This window comes from Ranitomeya imitator, chromosome 9 (assembly GCF_032444005.1).
Source record: "Ranitomeya imitator isolate aRanImi1 chromosome 9, aRanImi1.pri, whole genome shotgun sequence".
Lineage (NCBI taxonomy): Eukaryota > Metazoa > Chordata > Amphibia > Anura > Dendrobatidae > Ranitomeya > Ranitomeya imitator.
The window spans coordinates 93,000,312-93,026,493 of record NC_091290.1 but is presented as its reverse complement, the minus strand read 5'-3'; the positions used below and the strand labels follow the sequence as shown (position 1 = coordinate 93,026,493).

Below are 26,182 nucleotides of genomic sequence, written 5' to 3'. Positions count from 1 at the left end.
AATGACCGACCCGTTTCGCTACTCCCGAGTATTAAAGACAGTGATAGGGGGAGACTGGAGGTGCCCATAACAAAAGAAGAGATTGAAATGACTATTATATCTATGGCTAATAATAGGGCCCTGGGGGCAGATGGTATTCTGAGTAACATAGTTATTAAGGTTGAAGGAAGACTTTCAGTCCATCTAGTTCAACCCATAGCCTAACCTAACATGCCCTAACATGTTGATCCAGAGGAAGACAAAAAAAAACCATGTTGCAAATTGTAAGCTCCACTTTGGGGAAAAAATTCCTTCCCGACTCCACATACGGAAATCAGACTAGTTCCCTGGATCAGCGCCCTGTTAAGGAATCTAGTATATACTGTATACCCTGCAACATTATACTTTTCAAGAAAGGTATCCAATCCCCTATTAAATTTAAGTAATGAATCACTCATTATAACATCATACCGCAGAGAGTTACATAGTCTCACTGCTCTTACAGTAAAGAACCCGCGTCTGTTATTATGCCTAAACCTTCTTTCCTCCAGACGTAGAGGATGCCCCCTTGTCCGTCTCAGGTCTGTGATTAAAATGATCATCAGAAAGGTCTCTGTACTGTCCCCTCATATATTTAAACATTAAAATATGATCACCCCTTAGTCTTCGTTTTTCCAAACTAAATAGCCCCAAGTGTAATAACCTATCTTGGTATTGCAGACCCCCCAGTCCTCTAATAACCTTGGTCGCTCTTCTCTGCAACCGCTCTAGTTCAACCATGTCTTTCTTATACACCGGAGACCAGAACAGTGCACAGTATTCTAAGTGTGGTCGAACTAGTGACTTGTATAAAGGTGAAATTATGTTCCCCTCATGTGCATATATGCCTCTTTTAATCAATCCCATTATTTTATTTGCCTTTGTAGCAGCTGCCTGACACTGGCCACTGAACATGAGTTTGTCATCCACCCATACACCCAGGTCTTTTTCATTGACGGTTTTGCCCAGAGTTTTAGAATTAAGCTCATAGTTATACATCTTATTACGTCTACCCAAGTGCATGACCTTACATTTATCCCCTTTAAAGCTCATTTGCCATTTATCAGCCAAAGCTTCTAGTTTACATAAATCATCCTGTAATATAACATTTTTCTCCTCTGTATTGATTACCCTGCAGAGTTTAGTGTCATCTGCAAATATTGAAATTCTGCTCTGAATGCCCCCTACAAAGACATTAATAAATATGTTAAAAAGAAGAGGGCCCAATACTGACCCCTGTGGTACCCCACTGCTAACTGCGACCCAGTCCGAGTGTGCTCCATTAATAACCACCCTTTGCTTCCTATCTCTGAGCCAGCTCTCAAACCACTTACACATATTTTCCCCTATCCCCATTATTCTCATTTGATGCATCAACCTTTTGTGTGGCACCGTATCAAAAGCTTTTGAAAAGTCCATTTACACTACGTCCACTGGGTTCCCTTGGTCCAGTCCGGAACTTACCTCTTCATAGAAGCTGATCAGATAAGCCTGACATGAACGCATGAACGGTCCCTAGTAAACCCGTGCTGATACTGGGTCATGAGGTTATTCCTCTTCAGATACTCCAGTATAGCATCCCTTAGAATGCCCTCCAGGATTTTACCCACAGTAGAGGTTATCTTACTGGCCTATAATTTCCCAGTTCAGTTTTTGTCCCCTTTTTAAATATTGGCACCACATTTGCTATACGCCAATCCTGTGGTACAGACCCTGTTATTATGGAGTCTTTAAAGATTAAAAATAAGGGTCTATCAATGACTGTACTTAGTTCATGCCGTACTCGGGGGTGTATCCCATCCTGGCCCAGAGATTTGTCAATTTTAGTGATTTTTAAACTCCGACGTACTTCCTGCTGGGTTAAGCAGGTGACATTTATTGGTCATTTTGTCTGCCATGGGATTTTCTTGTGTAAATGCTGATGAAAAAAAGTCATTTAGCATATTGACTTTTTCCTCATCCTCATCCACCATTTCACCCAGACTATTTTAAGGGGGCCAACACTATAATTTTTTAGTTTCTTACTACTTATGTAGTTACATAGTAACATAGTAACATAGTAACATAGTTAGTAAGGCCGAAAAAAGACATTTGTCCATCCAGTTCAGCCTATATTCCATCATAATAAATACCCAGATCTACGTCCTTCTACAGAACCTAATAATTGTATGATACAATATTGTTCTGCTCCAGGAAGACATCCAGGCCTCTCTTGAACCCCTCGACTGAGTTCGCCATCACCACCTCCTCAGGCAAGCAATTCCAGATTCTCACTGCCCTAACAGTAAAGAATCCTCTTCTATGTTGGTGGAAAAACCTTCTCTCCTCCAGACGCAAAGAATGCCCCCTTGTGCCCGTCACCTTCCTTGGTATAAACAGATCCTCAGCGAGATATTTGTATTGTCCCCTTATATACTTATACATGGTTATTAGATCGCCCCTCAGTCGTCTTTTTTCTAGACTAAATAATCCTAATTTCGCTAATCTATCTGGGTATTGTAGTTCTCCCATCCCCTTTATTAATTTTGTTGCCCTCCTTTGTACTCTCTCTAGTTCCATTATATCCTTCCTGAGCACCGGTGCCCAAAACTGGACACAGTACTCCATGTGCGGTCTAACTAGGGATTTGTACAGAGGCAGTATAATGCTCTCATCATGTGTATCCAGACCTCTTTTAATGCACCCCATGATCCTGTTTGCCTTGGCAGCTGCTGCCTGGCACTGGCTGCTCCAGGTAAGTTTATCATTAACTAGGATCCCCAAGTCCTTCTCCCTGTCAGATTTACCCAGTGGTTTCCCGTTCAGTGTGTAATGGTGATATTGATTCCCTCTTCCCATGTGTATAACCTTACATTTATCATTGTTAAACCTCATCTGCCACCTTTCAGCCCAAGTTTCCAACTTATCCAGATCCATCTGTAGCAGAATACTATCTTCTCTTGTATTAACTGCTTTACATAGTTTTGTATCATCTGCAAATATCGATATTTTACTGTGTAAACCTTCTACCAGATCATTAATGAATATGTTGAAGAGAACAGGTCCCAATACTGACCCCTGCGGCACCCCACTGGTCACAGCGACCCAGTTAGAGACTATACCATTTATAACCACCCTCTGCTTTCTATCACTAAGCCAGTTACTAACCCATTTACACACATTTTCCCCCAGACCAAGCATTCTCATTTTGTGTACCAACCTCTTGTGCAGCACGGTATCAAACGCTTTGGAAAAATCGAGATATACCACGTCCAATGACTCACCGTGGTCCAGCCTATAGCTTACCTCTTCATAAAAACTGATTAGATTGGTTTGACAGGAGCGATTTCTCATAAACCCATGCTGATATAGAGTTAAACAGTTATTCTCATTGAGATAATCCAGAATAACATCCCTCAGAAACCCTTCAAATATTTTACCAACAATAGAGGTTAGACTTACTGGCCTATAATTTCCAGGTTCACTTTTAGAGCCCTTTTTGAATATTGGCACCACATTTGCTATGCGCCAATCCTGCGGAACAGACCCTGTCGCTATAGAGTCCCTAAAAATAAGAAATAATGGTTTATCTATTACATTACTTAGTTCTCTTAGTACTCGTGGGTGTATGCCATCCGGACCCGGAGATTTATCTATTTTAATCTTATTTAGCCGGTTTCGCACCTCTTCTTGGGTTAGATTGGTGGCCCTTAATATAGGGTTTTCATTGTTTTTTGGGATTTCACCTAGCATTTCATTTTCCACCGTGAATACCGTGGAGAAGAAGGTGTTTAATATGTTAGCTTTTTCCTCGTCATCTACAACCATTCTTTCCTCACTATTTTTTAAGGGGCCTACATTTTCAGTTTTTATTCTTTTACTATTGATATAGTTGAAGAACAGTTTGGGATTAGTTTTACTCTCCTTAGCAATGTGCTTCTCTGTTTCCTTTTTGGCAGCTTTAATTAGTTTTTTAGATAAAGTATTTTTCTCCCTATAGTTTTTTAGAGCTTCAATGGTGCCATCCTGCTTTAGTAGTGCAAATGCTTTCTTTTTACTGTTAATTGCCTGTCTTACTTCTTTGTTTAGCCACATTGGGTTTTTCCTATTTCTAGTCCTTTTATTCCCACAAGGTATAAACCGCTTATTCTTTTAGTTAAAGAATATTTTGGGATTATTTTTACTCTCCCTGGCAATGAGTCTCTCTGTCTCAATCTTTGCTGCCTTTATTTGCTTTTTACAGAATTTATTTAATTTTTTATATTTATTTAATGCCTCCTCACTACCTACTTCCTTTAATTCTCTAAATGCTTCCTTTTTGTCACTTATTGCGCCCCTTACAGCTCTATTTAGCCATATTGGTTCCCTCCTATTTCTACTATGTTTATTCCCATATGGTATATACTGTGCACAGGTCCTATCCAGGATGCTAATAAATGTCTCCCATTTTCTTTGTGCATTTTTATGTCTCAGGATATCATCCCAGTTAATTGCACCAAGATCCTCTCTCATCCGTTGGAAATTTGCCCTCCTGAAGTTTAGTGTCCTTGGTAACCCCTCTTCTACACATCTTATTAAAGGATACATGAAAACTTATTATTTTGTGATCCCCAACCCTTACATTTGCTATGCGGTCTGGCCTGTTGGTTAATATTAGGTTTAGCAGTGCCCCCCTTCTTGTTGTGTCCTGAACCAGTTGTGAAAGGTAATTGTCTCTCATAGTTGTCAAAAACCGATTACCTTTGCTGGAACTGCAGGTTTCTGTTCCCCAATCTATTTCAGGGTAGTTGAAGTCCCCCATAATAATGACTTCTCCTTGAGTCGCAGCTTCATCTATTAGCTTTACGAGGATATTCTCCATTGCTTCCTATATTTTTGGAGATGTATAACAAACCCCTATCAGTAATTTATTATTTTTCCCCCTCCCCTTATCTCCACCCACATGGATTGTACATTTTCATTAAATTCACCTATATTATCACGCAGGATGGGTTTTAAGGACGATTTTACATATAGACACACCCCACCCCCTCGCTTATCTGTACGGTCATTTCTGAACAGGCTATAGCCCTGCAAGTTAACAGCCCAGTCATGGCTCTCATCCAGCCATGTTTCAGATATCCCCACCATGTCATAATTATGCTCCAACAACATTAGTTCTAATTCGTCCATTTTGTTGGCGAGGCTTCTGGCATTAGTATACATGCACTTGATGTTCCTCTCTGTACCTCTATTTCTTAAATTATTAACTGTTCTAACCCCACCCCCTATGCCACCGACACACCCAACTTCTTTATTTTTGCCCAGGTCTCTGTCTGCACTATCTTCCCCTCCTATAAATTGAATACCCTCCCCCCCAATCCCTAGTTTAAACACTCCTCCAACCTTCTAGTCATTTTCTCCCCCAGCACAGCTGCACCTTCCCCATTGAGGTGCAGCCCATCCCTAGCGTAGAGCCTGTAACATAGTAACATAGTAACATAGTTAGTAAGGCCGAAAAAAAGACATTTGTCCATCCAGTTCAGCCTATATTCCATCATAATAAATCCCCAGATCTACGTCCTTCTACAGAACCTAATAATTGTATGATACAATATTGTTCTGCTCCAGGAAGACATCCAGGCCTCTCTTGAACCCCTCGACTGAGTTCGCCATCACCACCTCCTCAGGCAAGCAATTCCAGATTCTCACTGCCCTAACAGTAAAGAATCCTCTTCTATGTTGGTGGAAAAACCTTCTCTCCTCCAGACGCAAAGAATGCCCCCTTGTGCCCGTCACCTTCCTTGGTATAAACAGATCCTCAGCGAGATATCTGTATTGTCCCCTTATATACTTATACATGGTTATTAGATTGCCCCTCAGTCGTCTTTTTTCTAGACTAAATAATCCTAATTTCGCTAATCTATCTGGGTATTGTAGTTCTCCCATCCCCTTTATTAATTTTGTTGCCCTCCTTTGTACTCTCTCTAGTTCCATTATATCCTTCCTGAGCACCGGTGCCCAAAACTGGACACAGTACTCCATGTGCGGTCTAACTAGCGATTTGTACAGAGGCAGTATAATGCTCTCATCATGTGTATCCAGACCTCTTTTAATGCACCCCATGATCCTGTTTGCCTTGGCAGCTGCTGCCTGGCACTGGCTGCTCCAGGTAAGTTTATCATTAACTAGGATCCCCAAGTCCTTCTCCCTGTCAGATTTACCCAGTGGTTTCCCATTCAGTGTGTAATGGTGATATTGATTCCTTCTTCCCATGTGTATAACCTTACATTTATCATTGTTAAACCTCATCTGCCACCTTTCAGCCCAAGTTTCCAACTTATCCAGATCCATCTGTAGCAGAATACTATCTTCTCTTGTATTAACTGCTTTACATAGTTTTGTATCATCTGCAAATATCGATATTTTACTGTGTAAACCTTCTACCAGATCATTATTGAATATGTTGAAGAGAACAGGTCCCAATACTGACCCCTGCGGTACCCCACTGGTCACAGCGACCCAGTTAGAGGCTATACCATTTATAACCACCCTCTGCTTTCTATCACTAAGCCAGTTACTAACCCATTTACACACATTTTCCCCCAGACCAAGCATTCTCATTTTGTGTACCAACCTCTTGTGTGGCACGGTATCAAACGCTTTGGAAAAATCAAGATATACCACGTCCAATGACTCACCGTGGTCCAGCCTATAGCTTACCTCTTCATAAAAACTGATTAGATTGGTTTGACAGGAGCGATTTCTCATAAACCCATGCTGATATGGAGTTAAACAGTTATTCTCATTGAGATAATCCAGAATAACATCCCTCAGAAACCCTTCAAATATTTTACCAACAATAGAGGTTAGACTTACTGGCCTATAATTTCTAGGTTCACTTTTACAGCCCTTTTTGAATATTGGCACCACATTTGCTATGCGCCAGTCCTGCGGAACAGACCCTGTCGCTATAGAGTCCCTAAAAATAAGAAATAATGGTTTATCTATTACATTACTTAGTTCTCTTAGTACTCGTGGGTGTATGCCATCCGGACCCGGAGATTTATCTATTTTAATCTTATTTAGCCGGTTTCGCACCTCTTCTTGGGTTAGATTGGTGACCCTTAATATAGGGTTTTCATTGTTTCTTGGGATTTCACCTAGCATTTCATTTTCCACCGTGAATACCGTGGAGAAGAAGGTGTTTAATATGTTAGCTTTTTCTTCGTCATCTACAACCATACTTTCCTCACTATTTTTTAAGCCAACTGAGAAGTCATCCCAGTTCTGCAGGAACCCAAACCCCTCCTTCCTACACCAATTCTTGAGCCACTTATTAACCTCCCTAATCTCCCGTTGCCTCTCTGGCGTGGCACGTGGTACAGGTAGTATTTCGGAAAATACCCCTTTGGAGGTCCTTGCTTTCAGCTTGCAGCCTAATTCCCTGAAATCATCTTTAAGGACCTTCCACCTACCTCTAACTTTGTCATTTGTGCCAATGTGCACCATGACCGCTAGGTCCTCACCAGCCCCTCCCAGTAATCTGTCCACCCGATCAGCGATGTGTCAGACTCGAGCGCCAGGTAGGCAGCACACCGTTCGACGATCCCTGTCTTTGTGATAGATTGCCCTATCTGTTCCCCTAATAATTGAGTCGCCCACTACCAGCCTGCTCTCCTATTTCCCTCCTTACTGGAGCAGTCACTCCTCCGGCTTTCAGAGGACATGCCTGGCTGCAGCAGTGCTACCCCTGTACTGGCACCCCCCTCATCTGCTAACATAGCAAACTTATTGGGGTGTTCCAGATCAGGACTAGCCTCCCTGGCACTCTTCCCTCTACCCTGCTTTCATCCAGCTGTCATTCAGCTTGTTACTTCATCGTCCTGCCATCCTCCTCCTCATCTATCCCATTGAGCGTCTGCTCAGTGAGCAGAAGACTCCTCTCCATATTGTCTATGGATCTCAGTGTTGCCAGCTGCACATTTAGATTCAGAATCTGGGTTTCCAAATGCACAACGTGCTCACATCTCGCACAGCAGTATGCACAAAAATACATACAAAGTATTAATAAAAAACAGACAGCAATTCAGTAATTCCTCCCTTGGAAACTCCCTGAATCCAGTCACTGAATCACAAGTCACACTTACCGCCATTCACACTTACGCTCTGGTCACACTCAGCTCACTCACACTCGCAATGCTGAAGATTTATAGATTTTTTTTTCTCTAGTTTCCCTTAACAGCAATCCACCTTGCTGTTCAAATGCACTTCCAAAAAGGAAGGGGTTAATCTTCCCTCCATAACTATATCCCTTCTTCTGATGAAGCTGCAGCAACCTCTCCCTATGCTAAGATCGGCAGAAGATGGCGGTCGGCGTGCACGCCCCTTTATAGCCCCTGTGACGCCGCAGAAAGCAAGCCAATCACTGTAATGCCCTTCTCTAAGATGGTGGGGACCGAGACCCATGTCATCACGCTGCCCACACTTTGCGTCCTCCTTCATTGAATGAGAAATGGCGCTGAAAGCGTCATATGAAGCGCAACTTTGGCGCGAAGATCGCTGACCTCATGGCCGATCCCACACTAGGATCGGGTCGCGTTTCAAGAAACCCGACTTTGCCAAAAGTTGGCGACTTTTGAATTTGTCCGATCCGTTTTGCTCAACTCTAGTGGTTAGGTTTTCCATGTGGAATGCACAGTGCTTAGTGTCAACACAGCAGAAAGCCCTCCCCTGGGAAGATGTGGTTAGCAACATCTTGGGTGACCTCGGCTAAAAAACGTTCTTTGGAGTTTGAGAGGCTTGGTGGTAGGAGGGCCTCCTGACTCTGGAGGGCTTTCTTCTTTAACGTACCCTAGGGAAAGCTAGTCTTGGTGTGATTGTTTTGATAGGGCAGGATAAGATAAGGGGGAGTGTTCAGGGATAGGTAGATAGTTAGGTTTTGGTAAGTTAGGCAGAGAAGCGATAGTAAGGGGCAGGTAGGGATTGATATGGTAAGCTTTTATTGGGAACAAGGGACAGCTTAATTGGAAAGGGACAGGGTGCTTGGTGTGCGCAGTCAGGTCCGGGGCCTCTTAAAACTTCTGGTGGGCTGGTGTTTGGCACCTATAGCTTTTTGTTTGGAAGGAAAAGAGAGTAATGGATATTGGGCTTACAGGTACCAAACTTGGGTCTGACATTTAAGTGTTTTTGTTTTTAAATTGTAAAATGGATAAGTAATGTATAGATGTTTCGGTTTTGTTTTTTTTCTGGCTTCTATTATGATTGTATGGTTTGCCTGTGACAAAAGTGATAGCATGTTGGGGTGGTTAGTTCCAGATTGAGTGGGGTGTGTGGGGTTTTTTTTCTGGGGAAAAAAAGATGAAAAGGACAACCTGACAAGGCCAAGGGCAAATGGACCCATTAAAGGATAAGGGCATGATAAACTGTTCATGGACCTCGGTGTGCTGTGATAGGCATGAGACTTTTCATGGACCTTTGGATGCAAGGTGTCGGGTTAGCTTAGGTTTTTAGTTTGTTGGGGGAAAAAGAAAATTGCTTGCTGGGGGTTCTTTAAGCTGGAAAACTTCTTTTGGACTCTGGACTCTGGTCTATTGGTTTTAAGGTCTTTTGTTTTGTTCTTTGTTTTGTAAATTGTTTTGTAAATTAATAACTTTATCTCCAAGTTTTGTACTTTCATAATAAAAAAAGAGTTCCAGTTCTGGCTGCTGCTCCTGCCATTACAAATATTTATATATATTCCACTGGCGCTAGACACTTGGTTTTTTATGGGTTCTAGCTGCCTGTTTGGGTGACAACAACCACCTGTTGTTAAAATTGTATATGGAGGTAAAGGGGAAAAAGGGGGAGAAAAATAAGTCAGCTCACCGGTCTCTGGTCAGAAGTTACAGTGCCTACAAGTAGTATTCAACCCCCTGCAGATTTAGCAGGTTTAATAAGATGCAAATAAGTTAGAGCCTTCAAACTTCAAACAAGAGCAGGATTTATTAACAGATGCATAAATCTTACAAACCAAAAAGTTTTGTTGCTCAGTTAAATTTTTATAAATTTTAAACATAAAAGTGTAGGTCAATTATTATTCAACCCCTAGGTTTAATATTTCGTGGAATAACCTTTGTTTGCAATTACAGCTAATAATCGTCTTTTATAAGACCTGATCAGGCCAGCACAGGTCTCTGGAGTTATCTTGGCCCACTCCTCCATGCAGATCTTCTCCAAGTTATCTAGGTTCTTTGGGTGTCTCATGTGGACTTTAATCTTGAGCTCCTTCCACAAGTTTTCAATTGGGTTAAGGTCAGGAGGCTGACTAGGCCACTGCAACACCTTGATTTTTTGCCTCTTGAACCAGGCCTTGGTTTTCTTGGCTGTGTGCTTTGGGTCGTTGTCTTGTTGGAAGATGAAATGACGACCCATCTTAAGATCCTTGATGGAGGAGCGGAGGTTCTTGGCCAAAATCTCCAGGTAGGCCATGCTATCCATCTTCCCATGGATGCGGACCAGATGGCCAGGCCCCTTGGCTGAGAAACAGCCCCACAGCATGATGCTGCCACCACCATGCTTGACTGTAGGGATGGTATTCTTGGGGTCGTATGCAGTGCCATCCAGTCTCCAAACGTCACGTGTGTGGTTGGCACCAAAGATCTCGATCTTGGTCTCATCAGACCAGAGAACCTTGAACCAGTCAGTCTCAGAGTCCTCCAAGTGATCATGAGCAAACTGTAGACGAGCCTTGACATGACGCTTTGAAAGTAAAGGTACCTTACGGGCTCGTCTGGAACGGAGACCATTGCGGTGGAGTACGTTACTTATGGTATTGACTGAAACCAATGTCCCCACTGCCATGAGATCTTCCCGGAGCTCCTTCCTTGTTGTCCTTGGGTTAGCCTTGACTCTTCGGACAAGCCTGGCCTTGGCACGGGAGGAAACTTTCAAAGGCTGTGCAGGCCGTGAAAGGCTAACAGTAGTTCCATAAGCCTTCCACTTCCGGATGATGCACCCAACAGTGGAGACAGGTAGGCCCAACTCCTTGGAAAGGGTTTTGTACCCCTTGCCAGCCTTGTGACCCTCCACGATCTTGTCTCTGATGGCCTTGGAATGTTCCTTTGTCTTTCCCAGGTTGACCATGTATGAGTGCTGTTCACAAGTTTGGGGAGGGTCTTAAATAGTCAGAAAAGGCTGGAAAAAGAGATAATTAATCCAAACATGTGAAGTTCATTGTTCTTTGTGCCTGAACTACTTCTTAATACTTTAGGGGAACCAAACAGAATTCTGGTGGGTTGAGGGGTTGAATAATAAATGACCCTCTGAAAAGACTTTTCACAATTTAAAAAAAAAATAAACAAAGAAATAATATTCTTTTTTGCTGCAGTGCATTTCACACTTCCAGGCTGATCTACAGTCCAAATGTCACAATGCCAAGTTAATTCCAAATGTGTAAACCTGCTAAATCTGCAGGGGGTTGAATACTACTTGTAGGCACTGTAAGTGTATCCACGCACGGAGCCCCCCGATCAGAGGCGCAGTCCAAGCCAGAAAAATAGTAGAAAAAGTTCTCCAGCATAGACCTTCATTAAAACACCAGTTTATTGAAGACATATCAAAAATTAGATCATATGCAACATAGAAATGGGGTCACTGGTGGTCCACACCGACGCGTTTCGACCATTCATGTCTTAATTATGGTATAAAGACAGACCCACATTAAATACAAAAGAACATGAAAACAACAGGTGCATTCATTAAAAAACCCAGAGAGCAAAAATTAATTGTGGCTGGAGAACGAGCAACATCTTGGGAACTAGGACTGCCATAATTACTCTTATTGCTTTTTCCACTGTAGGTAATAATTTTTTTATTATTGTTTTTTTTTATTTTTATGGGACACTGTGTTATTATTGGAGGGCAAAGAATGTGGGCTTACAGATTAATTTTTCTATGGCTTATAGTCCACAATATGGTGAGATTATTCAAATTATTAAAAAATATGTTCCTATTCTGCACAATGATACGAAACTTGCACATATTTTGGATAACACTCATATTTGCTATTTAGCTAAAAGAACACCCTCTCTACATGATTCTTTATCTCCAAGCCTTTATACCAGCAGCATTAATTTCACTTTGAATAATAGAACTTGGTTAACTTATAAAGGTTTTTTTAAATGTGGACATTATCCATGTAAAACACGCAATTTTGTAAGAAAAACTATTAGTTTCACCTCTAGTGTAACGGGTATCACGTACCCTTTTCAGACATACATGAATTGCAATTCCGAGGGAGTCATCTACTTGGTAGAATGTGTTACATGTAGACTCCAGTATGTGGGGTGCACTGTAGGTCCCCTAAAAAGAAGAATCTGCAAACAACTCTCAGATGGGCATTGCGGTCCGGTCCAGGGCCTCCCATCTTCTTATGATGAGGTCCTCTTCTGGTCTTCATGCTGTGGCTCCGGTGCAGGCGTACTTTGTCTGCCCTGTTGAGGGCAAAGCAAAGTACTGCAGTGCGCAGGCACCTGGAAAGGTCAGAGAGGCCCGTGCCTGCGCACTGCAGTACTTTGCTCTGCCCTCAACAAGGCAGACAAAGTACGCCTGCGCCGGAGCCGCAGATTGAAGACCAGAAGAGGACGTCATCTGATGAAGATAGGAGGCACCGGACCGGACCGCGACAGACATCGGACCGGACCAGCAGCGGGACCGCCCCTGAGTGAGTATAATATAACCTCTTTTTCTCATCTTTTAGGATACATCGGGGGCTTACCTACAGCATTCCAGAATGCTGTAGATAAGCCCCTGATGCTGGTGGGCTCACCTCACCCTCGATTTTGGGGGTGACAGGTTCCCTTTAAGAAAAAATTTACCACCATTGTTATCTTACAAAGTTTTATTACTGTGGATTTATTTAAACGCATGTGTATTAACACAAGATTTTCATTGTTATAACTCTTTCTTATGCGGTTTCTTTAGGATTAATGCAAGGAGTGCTATTGATTGCTCTTCGGGTTTTTTAATGAATGCACCTGTTGTTTTCTCGTTCTTTTGTATTTAATGCTAGTAGCGTGGATCTATCTTTATACCACGATTAAGATCCGAATGGTTGAAACACGTCGGAGTGGACCACAAGAGACCCCATTTCTATGTTGCATATGATCTAATTTTTAATATGTCTTCAATAAATTGATGTTTTAATGAAGATCTATGCTGGAGAACTTTTTCTTCTATTTTGTGGTCAAAATTGGAATAAAATTAGTAAGTCCAAAACAGCGCTCAGAAACCAGTTGTTATGCCACTAGTAGTAAAGCGAATCCGCGAGAAAAAAAGAACGTATGTCCTCACATAGAAATGTTCCATGGGCCAGAATACAGGAAAATACCGCTCTTGGAGCCACTCTATGGGAAAGTATGTTTAATATCACCACAAGGTGGAAGATGTGGAAACAACTAGATCCACACAATAAAGGTATAGATTAGGGCAGTGGTGTGCCAGTGGTGTCACCAAGAGTCTGGTGAAATTCCAGAAGCACAAAATGGACACAAAAAATTGTATATAATGACTCAGATAAAATATATATGAGGTACCTGGGTCACCCCAGTGAATTATTTAACAATGCTCGGTTGAGCACTTTAAATACGGCAGTCATTCCACGACTGATTCTGATGGAATGACAGCGGTATTTAAAGTGCTCAACTGAGCAGGGCTGCAACTATCCCAGAGGAAGGAAGCTGTTAGCTCCCGAAACATGTCAGATTGAGACCCTTACATTACCCAATAGACCGGACTATAGGTATGGGAGTGACGTCACTACCTTAACCAGTAGCGTTATCCACTGCATAGGTCAACCAGCAGTGATTCTTGCACGCTTGCCACCCTCCTGGGCAAAGTTTGTTCACTATCACTGTCCAAACAAAGCCCCTTCTAGCACTTTTGAACTTAATCGCAATTATCATCCTTGGACTAACATAAAGCAGGTCAGTGGATAGTTTCCTCTGGTGTGATCGCCTGCTTGAACCAACAGCACAGTCTGATCAACACTACCATACCAAGCTTTCCACAGCAGTCTTCACGGTGTGGCTTTCCTAACATCCAGTACATCCAGCTTTTACTACATTGATCGGTATCCTTTTTCTCTTTACAACCAACGCACCACCAGCAGGACAGCCAGATAGCTATCACCACACCCAGCTCTCCACAGCAGTCATTATGGTGTGGCTCTCCTAACAGCCAGTGCACCCAGATTTCCCAATATTGATTGGTATCCTTTTTTTCATTTTTTTTCTCTTTACATAAAACACATCTTCCGGTGATATTAAATATACTTTCCCACAGCGTGGTTCCAAGAACGGTATTTTCCTGTATACTGGCCCTTGAAATATTGGGATCAGCTTAGTCTAAAGTGTTTTGGGGCTTCCTGACTCTGATCCCGGCACGTGATATGTGCATTTTTTTAATTTTCTGAGCCAGAAGGTTTAATATTATGCATAGGCAAACCAGATAAGAATTATACATTTTGTGTTACCACTGTAAGTTACAACAAATTTTCCACTTACTTCATTTCCAAGGTACAAGATAAAAGGGACAACGGGAATGAGAGTGAAAACTATTGAGAATGGCAAAAAGAGCCAGACCTTTTAAAGAATTTATTACTCACATTGGTGACATGTTCTATATCTCTCCAGACGTTACTTTCCCTGGGAAAATCTGCCAACTCCAAAAAGTTGTCCACTATAATCTGTCCAATAACATCATGCCTTGAAAAACGGTCAAAATCATAAACAGAAAAGTGGAGTTTTCTTGTGGGCAAATCATTATAGGGGACAGGAAATAAAAACACTTCATCAAACACTGGATTTAGTGTCTTCCGGTGGACTTTAGTCTGGTGTTTTGTTTTTCGATCTGGAAGCAAATACATTTTCACATAAGGATCTGATGTTCCAGAAAAATCCTTTGCTGGCAGACCAACTGCTTTATGAATCTTTACTATAAGCTTTTCCAAGTCACAGTCATATTTAATAATAAAATTAAGTTTCCCACAAGATTTGCTATTGCTTCTCCGACCATCATCTGTCTCCACAGATCTTTGTTTATACAGTTCTGGTTTGATACGACCAATTCCAGTTAGTTGTTCTTGTTTCTGAAACTGCTGGATGTTGAAATCAGGATTTGAAAGGTTCAGCTGTCTTCTGATGGAGTTATGTCTTAAAGTGAAAGAAAGTGAAAAAAAGAACTGTTGTTAATCAACTTTCAAGAGTAGATAAAAAAAAAAAATTTTGCATGAAACATCTTTTATATTAATGCTTAAATAAGGTGTGTTTTTATGCAAACAAACAAACAAACAGAAAAAAAACATTTTGGCCCTTACAGTTTGCTACTGTGTCAGATTTTTTTGTGCTATGCAGTCATTGCATCTTGCACCTGTTCACAATATATGGAGGTGCTAGTCAGTTTTCTGTGTTTTTGCAGTTTGCCATTGGAAGTTGTGACTGCCTCTTGTTCACTCTGCACTCCTCCCATCAGCCCAAGGGTGCTTTTGATAAGTGCTGGCCCATTTAAAGTTGTAGGTTTATAATCCGAGAGTGGCATATTTGCCCATATAAATTGTAGGCTTATAGCCCAAGGGAGGCATGCTTAGGATGATAGGACCCATCAGAAAAGAGTCACCTCGCCATGGTTGATGGGCATACATGAATTGGCCAAATTATCATCTAAAAACCTACATTTTTTGTAACTACTTTTTTTCTTAGTACATTTTATTCAGCATCAAATGTACCGTAGCTTAGATCTCGTGTATGCATATATCTTGGTGCTTGTACAGTGTTGCTGTTTCCCCTCTTTGTATGTATCAATGCAATTACATGTATGATTGATGTGGTCTCATAGCAAAGATCAGTATAGCGATGACATTGCCACTGCTCAAAGGAGGGTTTGATGTTTGCTTTACACTCCATGAACTTTCTATGACCCATAAGCCTAGTGCCTTCCACTATAATCTAATTGAAAAACATGAGCTGTTGGGGTAAGAAGACCTGAGAATTGCATGTAGATACTATTGGCGATTTATTGTCTCACAAGCTTAAAGAGAATTCCAACAAAACACTTTAAAAAAGGCCAAAGTAACAATTAAAAGGTACAAGTTTATTAAACATTTCATGTAAAAGAATCATAAAAAGTCAGACAAAATACCACATGTATCAGAAAAAGAAGGGTGGGTACACCCAGAGAAAATAGTAGAAAATACATTGTAAGACCTCCAAAAAAAAAGAATTTTTTTATAACTAGTGTCTGAAAATGCAGGCACTAATAATGGTCAGTCCATTGTACATATGTACATACAATATTAGTCCAGTGTATACCTTATTATGATGACCACAATAAAATTGACAGAATACCTTCACACTACAAACAAGTAAACAAATTAAAGAAAAGTGTGAAAAGGTACATGACAGCACCAATCAAATTGCACAATGCCCTATAATAAAGCACCATAGTGGCAAGTATGTATGTAATATACCAAATGTATCAAACAATGCAGCAAATTCAGAGACCTTAAGTGTAACACATGGGCATCACAGGAAAGAGGTATAGTTACCTAGGAATGGTAAATGGGGACCCACCACACCCGACGTGCGTTTTGCTTGGAAATGCTTCATCCAGGGGACCAAAGAAAGATATGCTTATCCAGACTAGTCATGGTCAGTCACTGTTTTAGTGAATAAAGTGTAATATGACATAAACCTGACAGTGGAGGTCTCAGCTTGTTTTATCAGAGAACGATGTTTTCATCAACAACTCCTTTAGTACCTTTAAAAGTATTCTACAGAAGAAGAATAACAATTCAAAAACCCAGCAAAGTTAGTGAAAATTTGTTATTTCAATGCAATCCGCAATACTACAGACATTTCTATCTACAAAACCAGACCTTCATCAATCAGATTGCAGATATTTAGAATGGAGGAAGGAAAAATAGCATAAAAAGGTTTGATGTAGCTGTGAGCTGGTCAGTGGGTCCATTCCTCAGTGAACACTGTTGTAGCTACACCTGCACTTCCTGTCATGGGCAGATCTCCAATCTCCAGACCAGAACCCCATTGAAAACCTCTGGAAGGTAATCAAGAGGACGATGGATAGTCACAAGTGTTGAGCATTCTGATACTGCAATATTCGCGGTATCGGAGTTCCAATACTGAGTGTTATGAACTGGTGATTCAGAACCACAATGGATCTAGTGGTTGAGAGCACACAAAGTGACCTGATAATTACTATAACATAGGACGAGCTCTGAGACGTGGGAACTCTGCTGACCGCAATCCCTAATCCTATCATACCACACTAGAGGTAGCCGTGGAGCGCTCCTGACCAGACCTAGGCGCCTCGGGCACAGCCTGAGAAACTAGCTAGCCCTGAAGATAGGAAAATAAGCCTACCTTGCCTCAGAGAAATTCCCCAAAGGAAAAGGCAGCCCCCCACATATAATGACTGTGAGTAAAGATGAAAATACAAACATAGAGATGAAATAGATTTTAGCAAAGTGAGGCCCGACTTACTGAATAGACCGAGGATAGGAAAGATAGCTTTGCGGTCAGCACAAAAACCTACAAACAACCACGCAGAGGGGGCAAAAAGACCCTCCGCACCGACTAACGGTACAGAGGTGCTCCCTCTGTGTCTCAGAGCTTCCAGCAAGCAAGAAAAACCAATATAGCAAGCTGGACAGAAAATATAGCAAACAAAAGTAACACAAGCAAAACTTAGCTTATGCAGGGCAGACAGGCCACAAGAACGATCCAGGAGAAAGCAAGACCAATACTGGAACATTGACTGGAGGCCAGCAACAAAGAACTAGGTGGAGTTAAATAGAGCAGCACCTAACGACTTAACCTCATCACCTGAGGAAGGAAACTCAGAAGCCGCAGCCCCACTCACATCCACCAGAGGAAGCTCATAGACAGAACCAGCCGAAGTACCACTCATGACCACAGGAGGGAGCTTGACCACAGAATTCACAACAGTACCCGCCCTTGATGAGGGGTCACCGAACCCTCACCAGAGCCCCCAGGCCGACCAGGATGAGCCAAATGAAAGGCACGAACCAGATCGGCAGCATGAACATCAGAGGCAAAGACCCAGGAATTATCTTCCTGACCATAACCCTTCCACTTAACCAGGTACTGGAGTTTCCGTCTCGAAATACGAGAATCCAAAATCTTCTCCACTATATACTCCAACTCCCCCTCAACCAAAACCGGGGCAGGAGGATCAACGGATGGAACCACAGGTGCCACGTATCTCCGCAACAATGACCTATGGAATACGTTATGGATGGAAAAAGAAGCTGGAAGGGTCACACGAAAAGACACAGGATTAAGAACCTCAGAAATCCTATACGGACCAATGAAACGAGGCTTAAACTTAGGAGAGGAAACTTTCATAGGAATATAACGAAATGACAACCAAACCAAATCCCCAACACGAAGTTGGGGACCCACACAGCGCCTGCGGTTAGCGAAACGTTGAGCCTTCTCCTGGGACAATGTCAAATTGTCCACTACATGAGTCCAAATCTGCTGCAACCTATCCACCACAGTATCCACACCAGGACAGTCTGAAGACTCAACCTGCCCTGAAGAGAAACGAGGATGGAAACCAGAATTGCAGAAAAACGGCGAAACCAAAGTAGCCGGGCTGGCCCGATTATTTAGGGCGAACTCAACCAAAGGCAAAAAGGACACCCAATCATCCTGATCAGCAGAAACAAAACATATCAGATATGTTTCCAAGGTCTGATTGGTTCGTTCAGTCTGGCCATTTGTCTGAGGATGGAAAGCCGAGGAAAAAGACAAATCAATGCCCATCCTAGCACAAAAGGCTCGCCAAAACCTCGAAACAAACTGGGAACCTCTGTCAGAAACGATGTTCTCTGGAATGCAATGCAAACGAACCACATGCTGGAAGAACAATGGCACCAAATCAGAGGAGGAAGGCAATTTAGACAAGGGTACCAAATGGACCATCTTAGAAAAGCGATCACAAACCACCCAAATGACCGACATTTTTTGAGAGACGGGGAGATCCGAAATAAAATCCATAGAGATATGTGTCCAGGGCCTCTTCGGGACTGGCAAGGGCAAAAGCAACCCACTGGCACGAGAACAGCAGGGCTTAGCCCGAGCACAAATCCCACAGGACTGCACATACGAACGCACATCCAGCGACAGAGACGGCCACAAAAAGGATCTAGCCACCAAATCTCTGGTACCAAAGATTCCAGGATGACCAGCCAACACAGAACAATGAACCTCAGAGATAACTCTACTCGTCCATTTATCAGGGACAGTTTCTCCGCTGGGCAACGGTCAGGTCTATTAGCCTGAAATTTTTGCAGCACCCGCCGCAAATCAGGGGAGATGGCAGACAAAATTACCCCCTCTTTGAGAATACCCGCCGGCTCAGGCAAACCCGGAGAGTCGGGCACAAAACTCCTAGACAGGGCATCTGCCTTCACATTTTTAGAGCCCGGAAGGTACGAAACCACAAAGTCAAAACGGGAGAAAAACAGCGACCAACGAGCCTTTCTAGGATTCAACCGTTTGGCAGACTCGAGATAAGTCAAGTTCTTGTGATCAGTCAAGACCACCACGCGATGCTTAGCTCCTTCAAGCCAATGACGCCACTCCTCGAATGCCCACTTCATGGCCAGCAACTCTCGATTGCCAACATCATAAACGAGGTTTAAACTTAGGAGAGGAAACCTTCATAGGAATATGATGAGAAGATAACCACACCAAATCCCCAACACGAAGTCAGGGACCCACACAGCGTCTGCGATTAGCGAAACGTTGAGCCTTCTCCTGGGACAAGGTCAAATTGTCCACTACATGAGTCCAAATCTGCTGCAACCTGTCCACCACAGTATCCACACCAGGACAGTCCGAAGACTCAACCTGCCCTGAAGAGAAAGGAGGATGGAACCCAGAGTTGCAGAAAAACGGTGAAACCAAGGTAGCCGAGCTGGCCCGATTATTAAGGGCGAACTCAGCCAAAGGCAAAAAGGACACCCAGTCATCCTGATCAGCAGAAACAAAGCATCTCAGATATGTTTCCAAGGTCTGATTGGTTCGTTCGGTCTGGCCATTAGTCTGAGGATGGAAAGCCGAGGAAAAAGACAAGTCAATGCCCATCCTACCACAAAAGGCTCGCCAAAACCTCGAAACAAACTGGGAACCTCTGTCAGAAACGATATTCTCTGGAATGCCATGTAAACGAACCACATGCTGGAAGAACAATGGCACCAAATCAGAGGAGGAAGGTAATTTAGACAAGGGTACCAAATGGACCATCTTAGAGAAGCGATCACAGACCACCCAAATGACTGACATCTTTTGAGAGACGGGAAGATCTGAAATAAAATCCATAGAGATATGTGTCCAAGGCCTCTTCGGGACCGGCAAGGGCAAAAGCAACCCACTGGCACGAGAACAGCAGGGCTTAGCCCGAGCACAAATCCCACAGGACTGCACAAAAGAACGCACATCCCGCGATAGAGATGGCCACCAAAAGGATCTAGCCACCAACTCTCTGGTACCAAAGATTCCAGGATGACCAGCCAACACCGAACAATGAACCTCAGAGATAACTTTATTCGTCCACCTATCAGGGACAAACAGTTTCTCCGCTGGGCAACGATCAGGTTTATTAGCCTGAAATTTTTGCAGCACCCGCCGCAAATCAGGGGAGATGGCAGACACAATTACTCCCTCTTTGAGGATACCCGCCGGCTCAGATAAACCCGGAGAGTCGGGCACAAAACTCCTAGACAGAGCATCCGCCTTCACATTTTTAGACCCTGGAAGGTACGAAATCACAAAGTCAAAACGGGCAAAAAACACCGACCAACGAGCCTGTCTGGGATTCAACCGCTTGGCAGACTCGAGATAAGTCAAGTTCTTATGATCAGTCAAGACCACCACGCGATGCTTAGCTCCTTCAAGCCAATGACGCCACTCCTCGAATGCCCACTTCATGGCCAGCAACTCTCGATTGGCCACATCATAATTTCGCTCAGCAGGCGAAAACTTCCTGGAAAAGAAGGCGCATGGTTTCATCACCGAGCAATCAGAACTTCTCTGCGACAAAACAGCCCCTGCTCCAATCTCAGAAGCATCAACCTCGACCTGGAATGGAAGCGAAACATCTGGTTGACACAACACAGGGGCAGAAGAAAAACGACGCTTCAACTCTTGAAAAGCTTCCACAGCAGCAGAAGACCAATTGACCACATCAGCACCCTTCTTGGTCAAATCGGTCAATGGTTTAGCAATACTAGAAAAATTGCAGATGAAGCAACTATAAAAATTAGCAAAGCCCAGGAACTTTTGCAGACTTTTCAGAGATGTCGGCTGAGTCCAATCATGGATGGCTTGGACCTTAACAGGGTCCATCTCGATAGTAGAAGGGGAAAAGATGAACCCCAAAAATGAAACCTTCTGAACACCAAAGAGACACTTTGATCCCTTCACAAACAAAGAATTAGCACGCAGGACCTGAAACACCGTTCTGACCTGCTTCACATGAGACTCCCAATCATCCGAGAAGATCAAAATGTCATCCAAGTACACAATCAGGAATTTATCCAGGTACTCTCGGAAGATGTCATGCATAAAGGACTGAAACACTGATGGAGCATTGGCAAGTCCGAATGGCATTACTAGATACTCAAAATGGCCCTCGGGCGTATTAAATGCAGTTTTCCATTCATCGCCTCGCTTAATACGCACAAGATTATACGCACCACGAAGATCTATCTTGGTGAACCAACTGGCCCCCTTAATCCGAGCAAACAAATCAGATAACAACGGCAAGGGGTACTGAAACTTAACCGTGATTTTATTTAGAAGGCAGTAATCTATACAAAGTCTCAGCGAACCATCCTTCTTGGCTACAAAAAAGAACCCTGCTCCTAATGGCGACGATGATGGGCGAATATGCCCCTTCTCCAAGGACTCCTTCACATAACTCCGCATAGCGGCGTGCTCAGGCACAGACAAATTAAACAGTCGACCTTTTGGGAATTTACTACAAGGAATCAAATCGATAGCACAATCACAATCCCTATGCGGAGGTAGGGTATCGGACTTGGGCTCATCAAATACATCCCGGTAATCAGACAAGAACTCTGGAACCTCAGAAGGGGTGGATGACGAAATAGTCAGAAATGGGACATCACCATGTACCCCCTTACAACCCCAGCTGGACACAGACATGGATTTCCAATCTAATACTGGATTATGGACTTGTAGCCATGGCAACCCCAACACGACCACATCATGCAGATTATGCAACACCAGAAAGCGAATAACCTCCTGATGTGCAGGAGCCATGCACATGGTCAGCTGGGTCCAGTACTGAGGCTTATTCTTGGCCAAAGGCGTAGCATCAATTCCTCTCAATGGAATAGGGCACTGCAAGGGCTCCAAGAAAAACCCACAACGCCTAGCATACTCCAAGTCCATCAAATTCAGGGCAGCGCCTGAATCCACAAATGCCATGACAGAATATGATGACAAAGAGCAGATCAAGGTAACGGACAAAAGAAATTTTGACTGTACCGTACCAATGATGGCAGACCTAGCGAACCGCTTAGGACAATCAGAGATAGCATGAGTGGAATCACCACAGTAGAAACACAGCCCATTCAGACGTCTGTGTTCTTGCCGTTCAACTCTGGTCAAAGTCCTATCGCACTGCATAGCCTCAGGTTTAAGCTCAGGTAATACCGCCAAATGGTGCACAGATTTACGCTCACGCAAGCGTCGACCGATCTGAATAACCAAAGACATAGACTCATTCAAACCAGCAGGCATAGGAAATCCCACCATGACATCCTTAAGGGCTTCAGAGAGACCCTTTCTGAAAATAGCTACGAGCGCACCTTCATTCCATTGAGTGAGTACGGACCACTTTCTAAATTTCTGACAATATACCTCTATATCATCCTGAGCCTGACACAGAGCCAGCAAATTCTTCTCTGCCTGATCCACTGAATTAGGTTCATCGTACAGCAATCCGAGCGCCAGGAAAAATGCATCGATATTACTTAATGCAGGATCTCCTGGCGCAAGAGAAAATGTCCAGTCCTGAGGGTCGCCACGTAAAAAAGAAATAATGATCAAAACTTGTTGAACTGGGTCACCAGAGGAGCGAGGTTTCAAGGCCAGAAATAGTTTACAATTATTTTTGAAACTCAGAAATTTAGTTCTATCTCCAAAAAACAAATCAGGAATAGGAATTCTTGGTTCTAACATTGATTTCTGATCAATAGTGTCTTGAATCTCTTGTACTCTTGCCGAGAGCTGATCCACACATGAAGACAGACCTTTAATGTCCATCGCTACACCTGTGTACTGAACTACCCAAATGTCTAGGGGAAAAAAAAGGCAAAACACAGTGCAGAGAAAAAAAAATGGTCTCAGAACTTCTTTTTTCCCTCTATTGAGAATCATTAGTACTTAGGCCTCCAGTACTGTTGTGATGAGATAATTCAGTACCACAATGGACATAGAAGTCAGAGCACATACAGTGATCTGACAATAACCCAAAAACAAAGAACGAGCTCTGAGACGTGGGAACTCTGCTGACCGCAATCCCTAATCCTCTCCAACACACTAAAGGCAGCCGTGGATTGCGCCTAACGCTCCCTATGCAACTCGGCACAGCCTGAGAAACTAGCTAGCCTGAAGATAGAAAATAAGCCTAACTTGCCTCAGAGAGATACCCCAAAGGAAAAGGCAGCCCCCACATATAATGACTGTGAGTAAAGATGAAAAGACAAACGTAGAGATGAAACAGATTTAGCAAAGCGAGGCCCGACTTACTAAACAGAGCGAGGACAGGAAAGGTAACTTTGCGGTCAACACAAAACCCTACAAACAACCACGCAAAGGGGCAAAAAGACCGTCCGTACCGAACTAAGGGCACGGAGGTACACCCTCTGCGTCCCAGAGCTACCAGCAAGCAAGAAAAAACAAATAGACAAGCTGGAAAGAATAAAAACAGCAAACAAAATAGCAAAGCAAAACTTAGCTATGCAGAGCAGCAGGCCACAGGAACGATCCAGAAGGAAACAGGTCCAATACTAGAACATTGACTGGAGGCCAGGATCAAAGCACTAGGTGGAGTTCAATAGAGCAGCACCTAACGACTTCACCACATCACCTGAGGAAGGAAACTCAGAAGCCGCAGTACCACTCTCCTCCACGAACGGAAGCTCACAGAGAGAATCAGCCGAAGTACCACTTGTGACCACAGGAGGGAGCTGTGCCACAGAATTCACAACAGTTTCATCACCGAGCCATCAGAACTTCTTTGCGACAAAACAGCCCCTGCTCCAATCTCAGAAGCATCAACCTCGACCTGGAACGGGAGCGAAACATCTGGTTGGCACAACACAGGGGCAGAAGAAAAACGACGCTTCAACTCTTGAAAAGCTTCCACAGCAGCAGAAGACCAATTGACCACATCAGCACCCTTCTTGGTTAAATCAGTCAACGGTTTAGCAATACTAGAAAAATTATTGATGAAGCGACGATAAAAATTAGCAAAGCCCAGGAACTTTTGCAGACTCTTCAGAGATTTCGGCTGAGTCCAATCATAAATGGCCTGAACTTTAACAGGGTCCATCTCGATAGTAGAAGGGGAAAAATTGAAACCCAAAAATGAAACCTTCTGAACACCAAAGAGACACTTTGACCCCTTCACAAACAAAGAATTCGCACGCAGGACCTGGAACACCATTCTGACCTGCTTCACGTGAGACTCCCAATCATCCGAGAAGACCAAAATATCATCCAAGTATACAATCATTTATCCAAGTACTCTCGGAAGATGTCATGCATAAAGGACTGAAACACTGATGGAGCATTAGAAAGCCCGAATGGCATCACCAGGTACTCAAAATGGCCCTCGGGCGTAATAAATGCTGTTTTCCATTCATCGCGCTGTTTAATACACACAAGATTATACGCACCACGAAGATCTATCTTGGTGAACCAACTAGCCCCCTTAATCCGAGCAAACAAATCAGACAGCAGCGGCAAGGGGTACTGAAATTTGACCGTGATTTTATTTAGAAGGTGGTAATCAATACAAGGTCTCAGCGAACCATCCTTCTTGGCCACAAAAAAGAACCCTGCTCCCAATGGCGACGACGACGGGCGAATATGACCCTTCTCCAAGGATTCCTTTACGTAACTCCGCATAGCGGCGTGCTCAGGCACAGACAAATTAAACAGTCGACCTTTAGGAAACTTACTACCAGGAATAAATCGATAGCACAATCACAATCCCTATGCGGAGGTAGGGCACTGGACTTGGGCTCATCAAATACATCCCGGTAATCCGACAAGAACTCTGGGACCTCAGAAGGGGTGGATGATGAAATAGACAGAAATGGAACATCACCATGTACCCTCTGACAACCCCAGCTGGACACAGACATTGATTTCCAATCCAATACTGGGTTATGGACTTGTAGCCATGGCAACCCCAACACGACCACATCATGCAGATTATGCATCACCAAAAAGCGAATATCCTCCTGATGCGCAGGAGCCATGCACATGGTCAGCTGGGTCCAGTACTGAGGCTTATTCTTGGCCAAAGACGTAGCATCAATTCCTCTCAATGGAATAGGATACTGCAAGGGCTCCAAGAAAAACCCACAGAGCCTAGCATACTCCAAGTCCATCAAATTCAGGGCAGCGCCTGAATCCACAAATGCCATGACAGAATAGGATGACAAAGAGCAGATCAAAGTAACGGACAAAAGAAATTTCGACTGTACCGTACCAATGGTGGCAGACCTAGCGAACCGCTTAGTGTGCTTAGGACAATCGGAGATAGCATGAGTGGAATCACCACAGTAAAAACACAGCCCATTCTGACGCCTGTGTTCTTGCCGTTCAGCTCTGGTCAAAGTCCTATCGCACTGCATAGGCTCAGGTCCATGTTCAGGTAATACGGCCAAATGGTGCACAGACTTACGTTCACGCAAGCGTCGACCGATCTGAATGGCCAAAGACATAGACTCATTCAGACCAGCAGGCATAGGAAATCCCACCATGACATCCTTAAGGGCTTCAGAGAGACCCTTTCTGAAAATTGCTGCCAGCGCACATTCATTCCATTGAGTGAGCACAGACCACTTCCTAAACTTCTG

At 43.4% G+C, this 26,182-nt stretch overlaps 1 protein-coding gene across 2 annotated transcripts in view; it reads right to left on the bottom strand.

Moving 5' to 3' along the window:
- Positions 1 to 26,182, bottom strand: part of SYT9 (synaptotagmin 9) — a 2,320,100-nt gene that overhangs the window by 1,505,292 nt on the left and 788,626 nt on the right. For both annotated transcript variants that reach the window (XM_069740039.1, XM_069740040.1), the window contains exon 3: positions 14,621 to 15,167. In XM_069740039.1, coding sequence (XP_069596140.1) covers positions 14,621 to 15,167 — 547 coding nt within the window. The remainder of the gene's footprint in view (positions 1 to 14,620; positions 15,168 to 26,182) is intronic.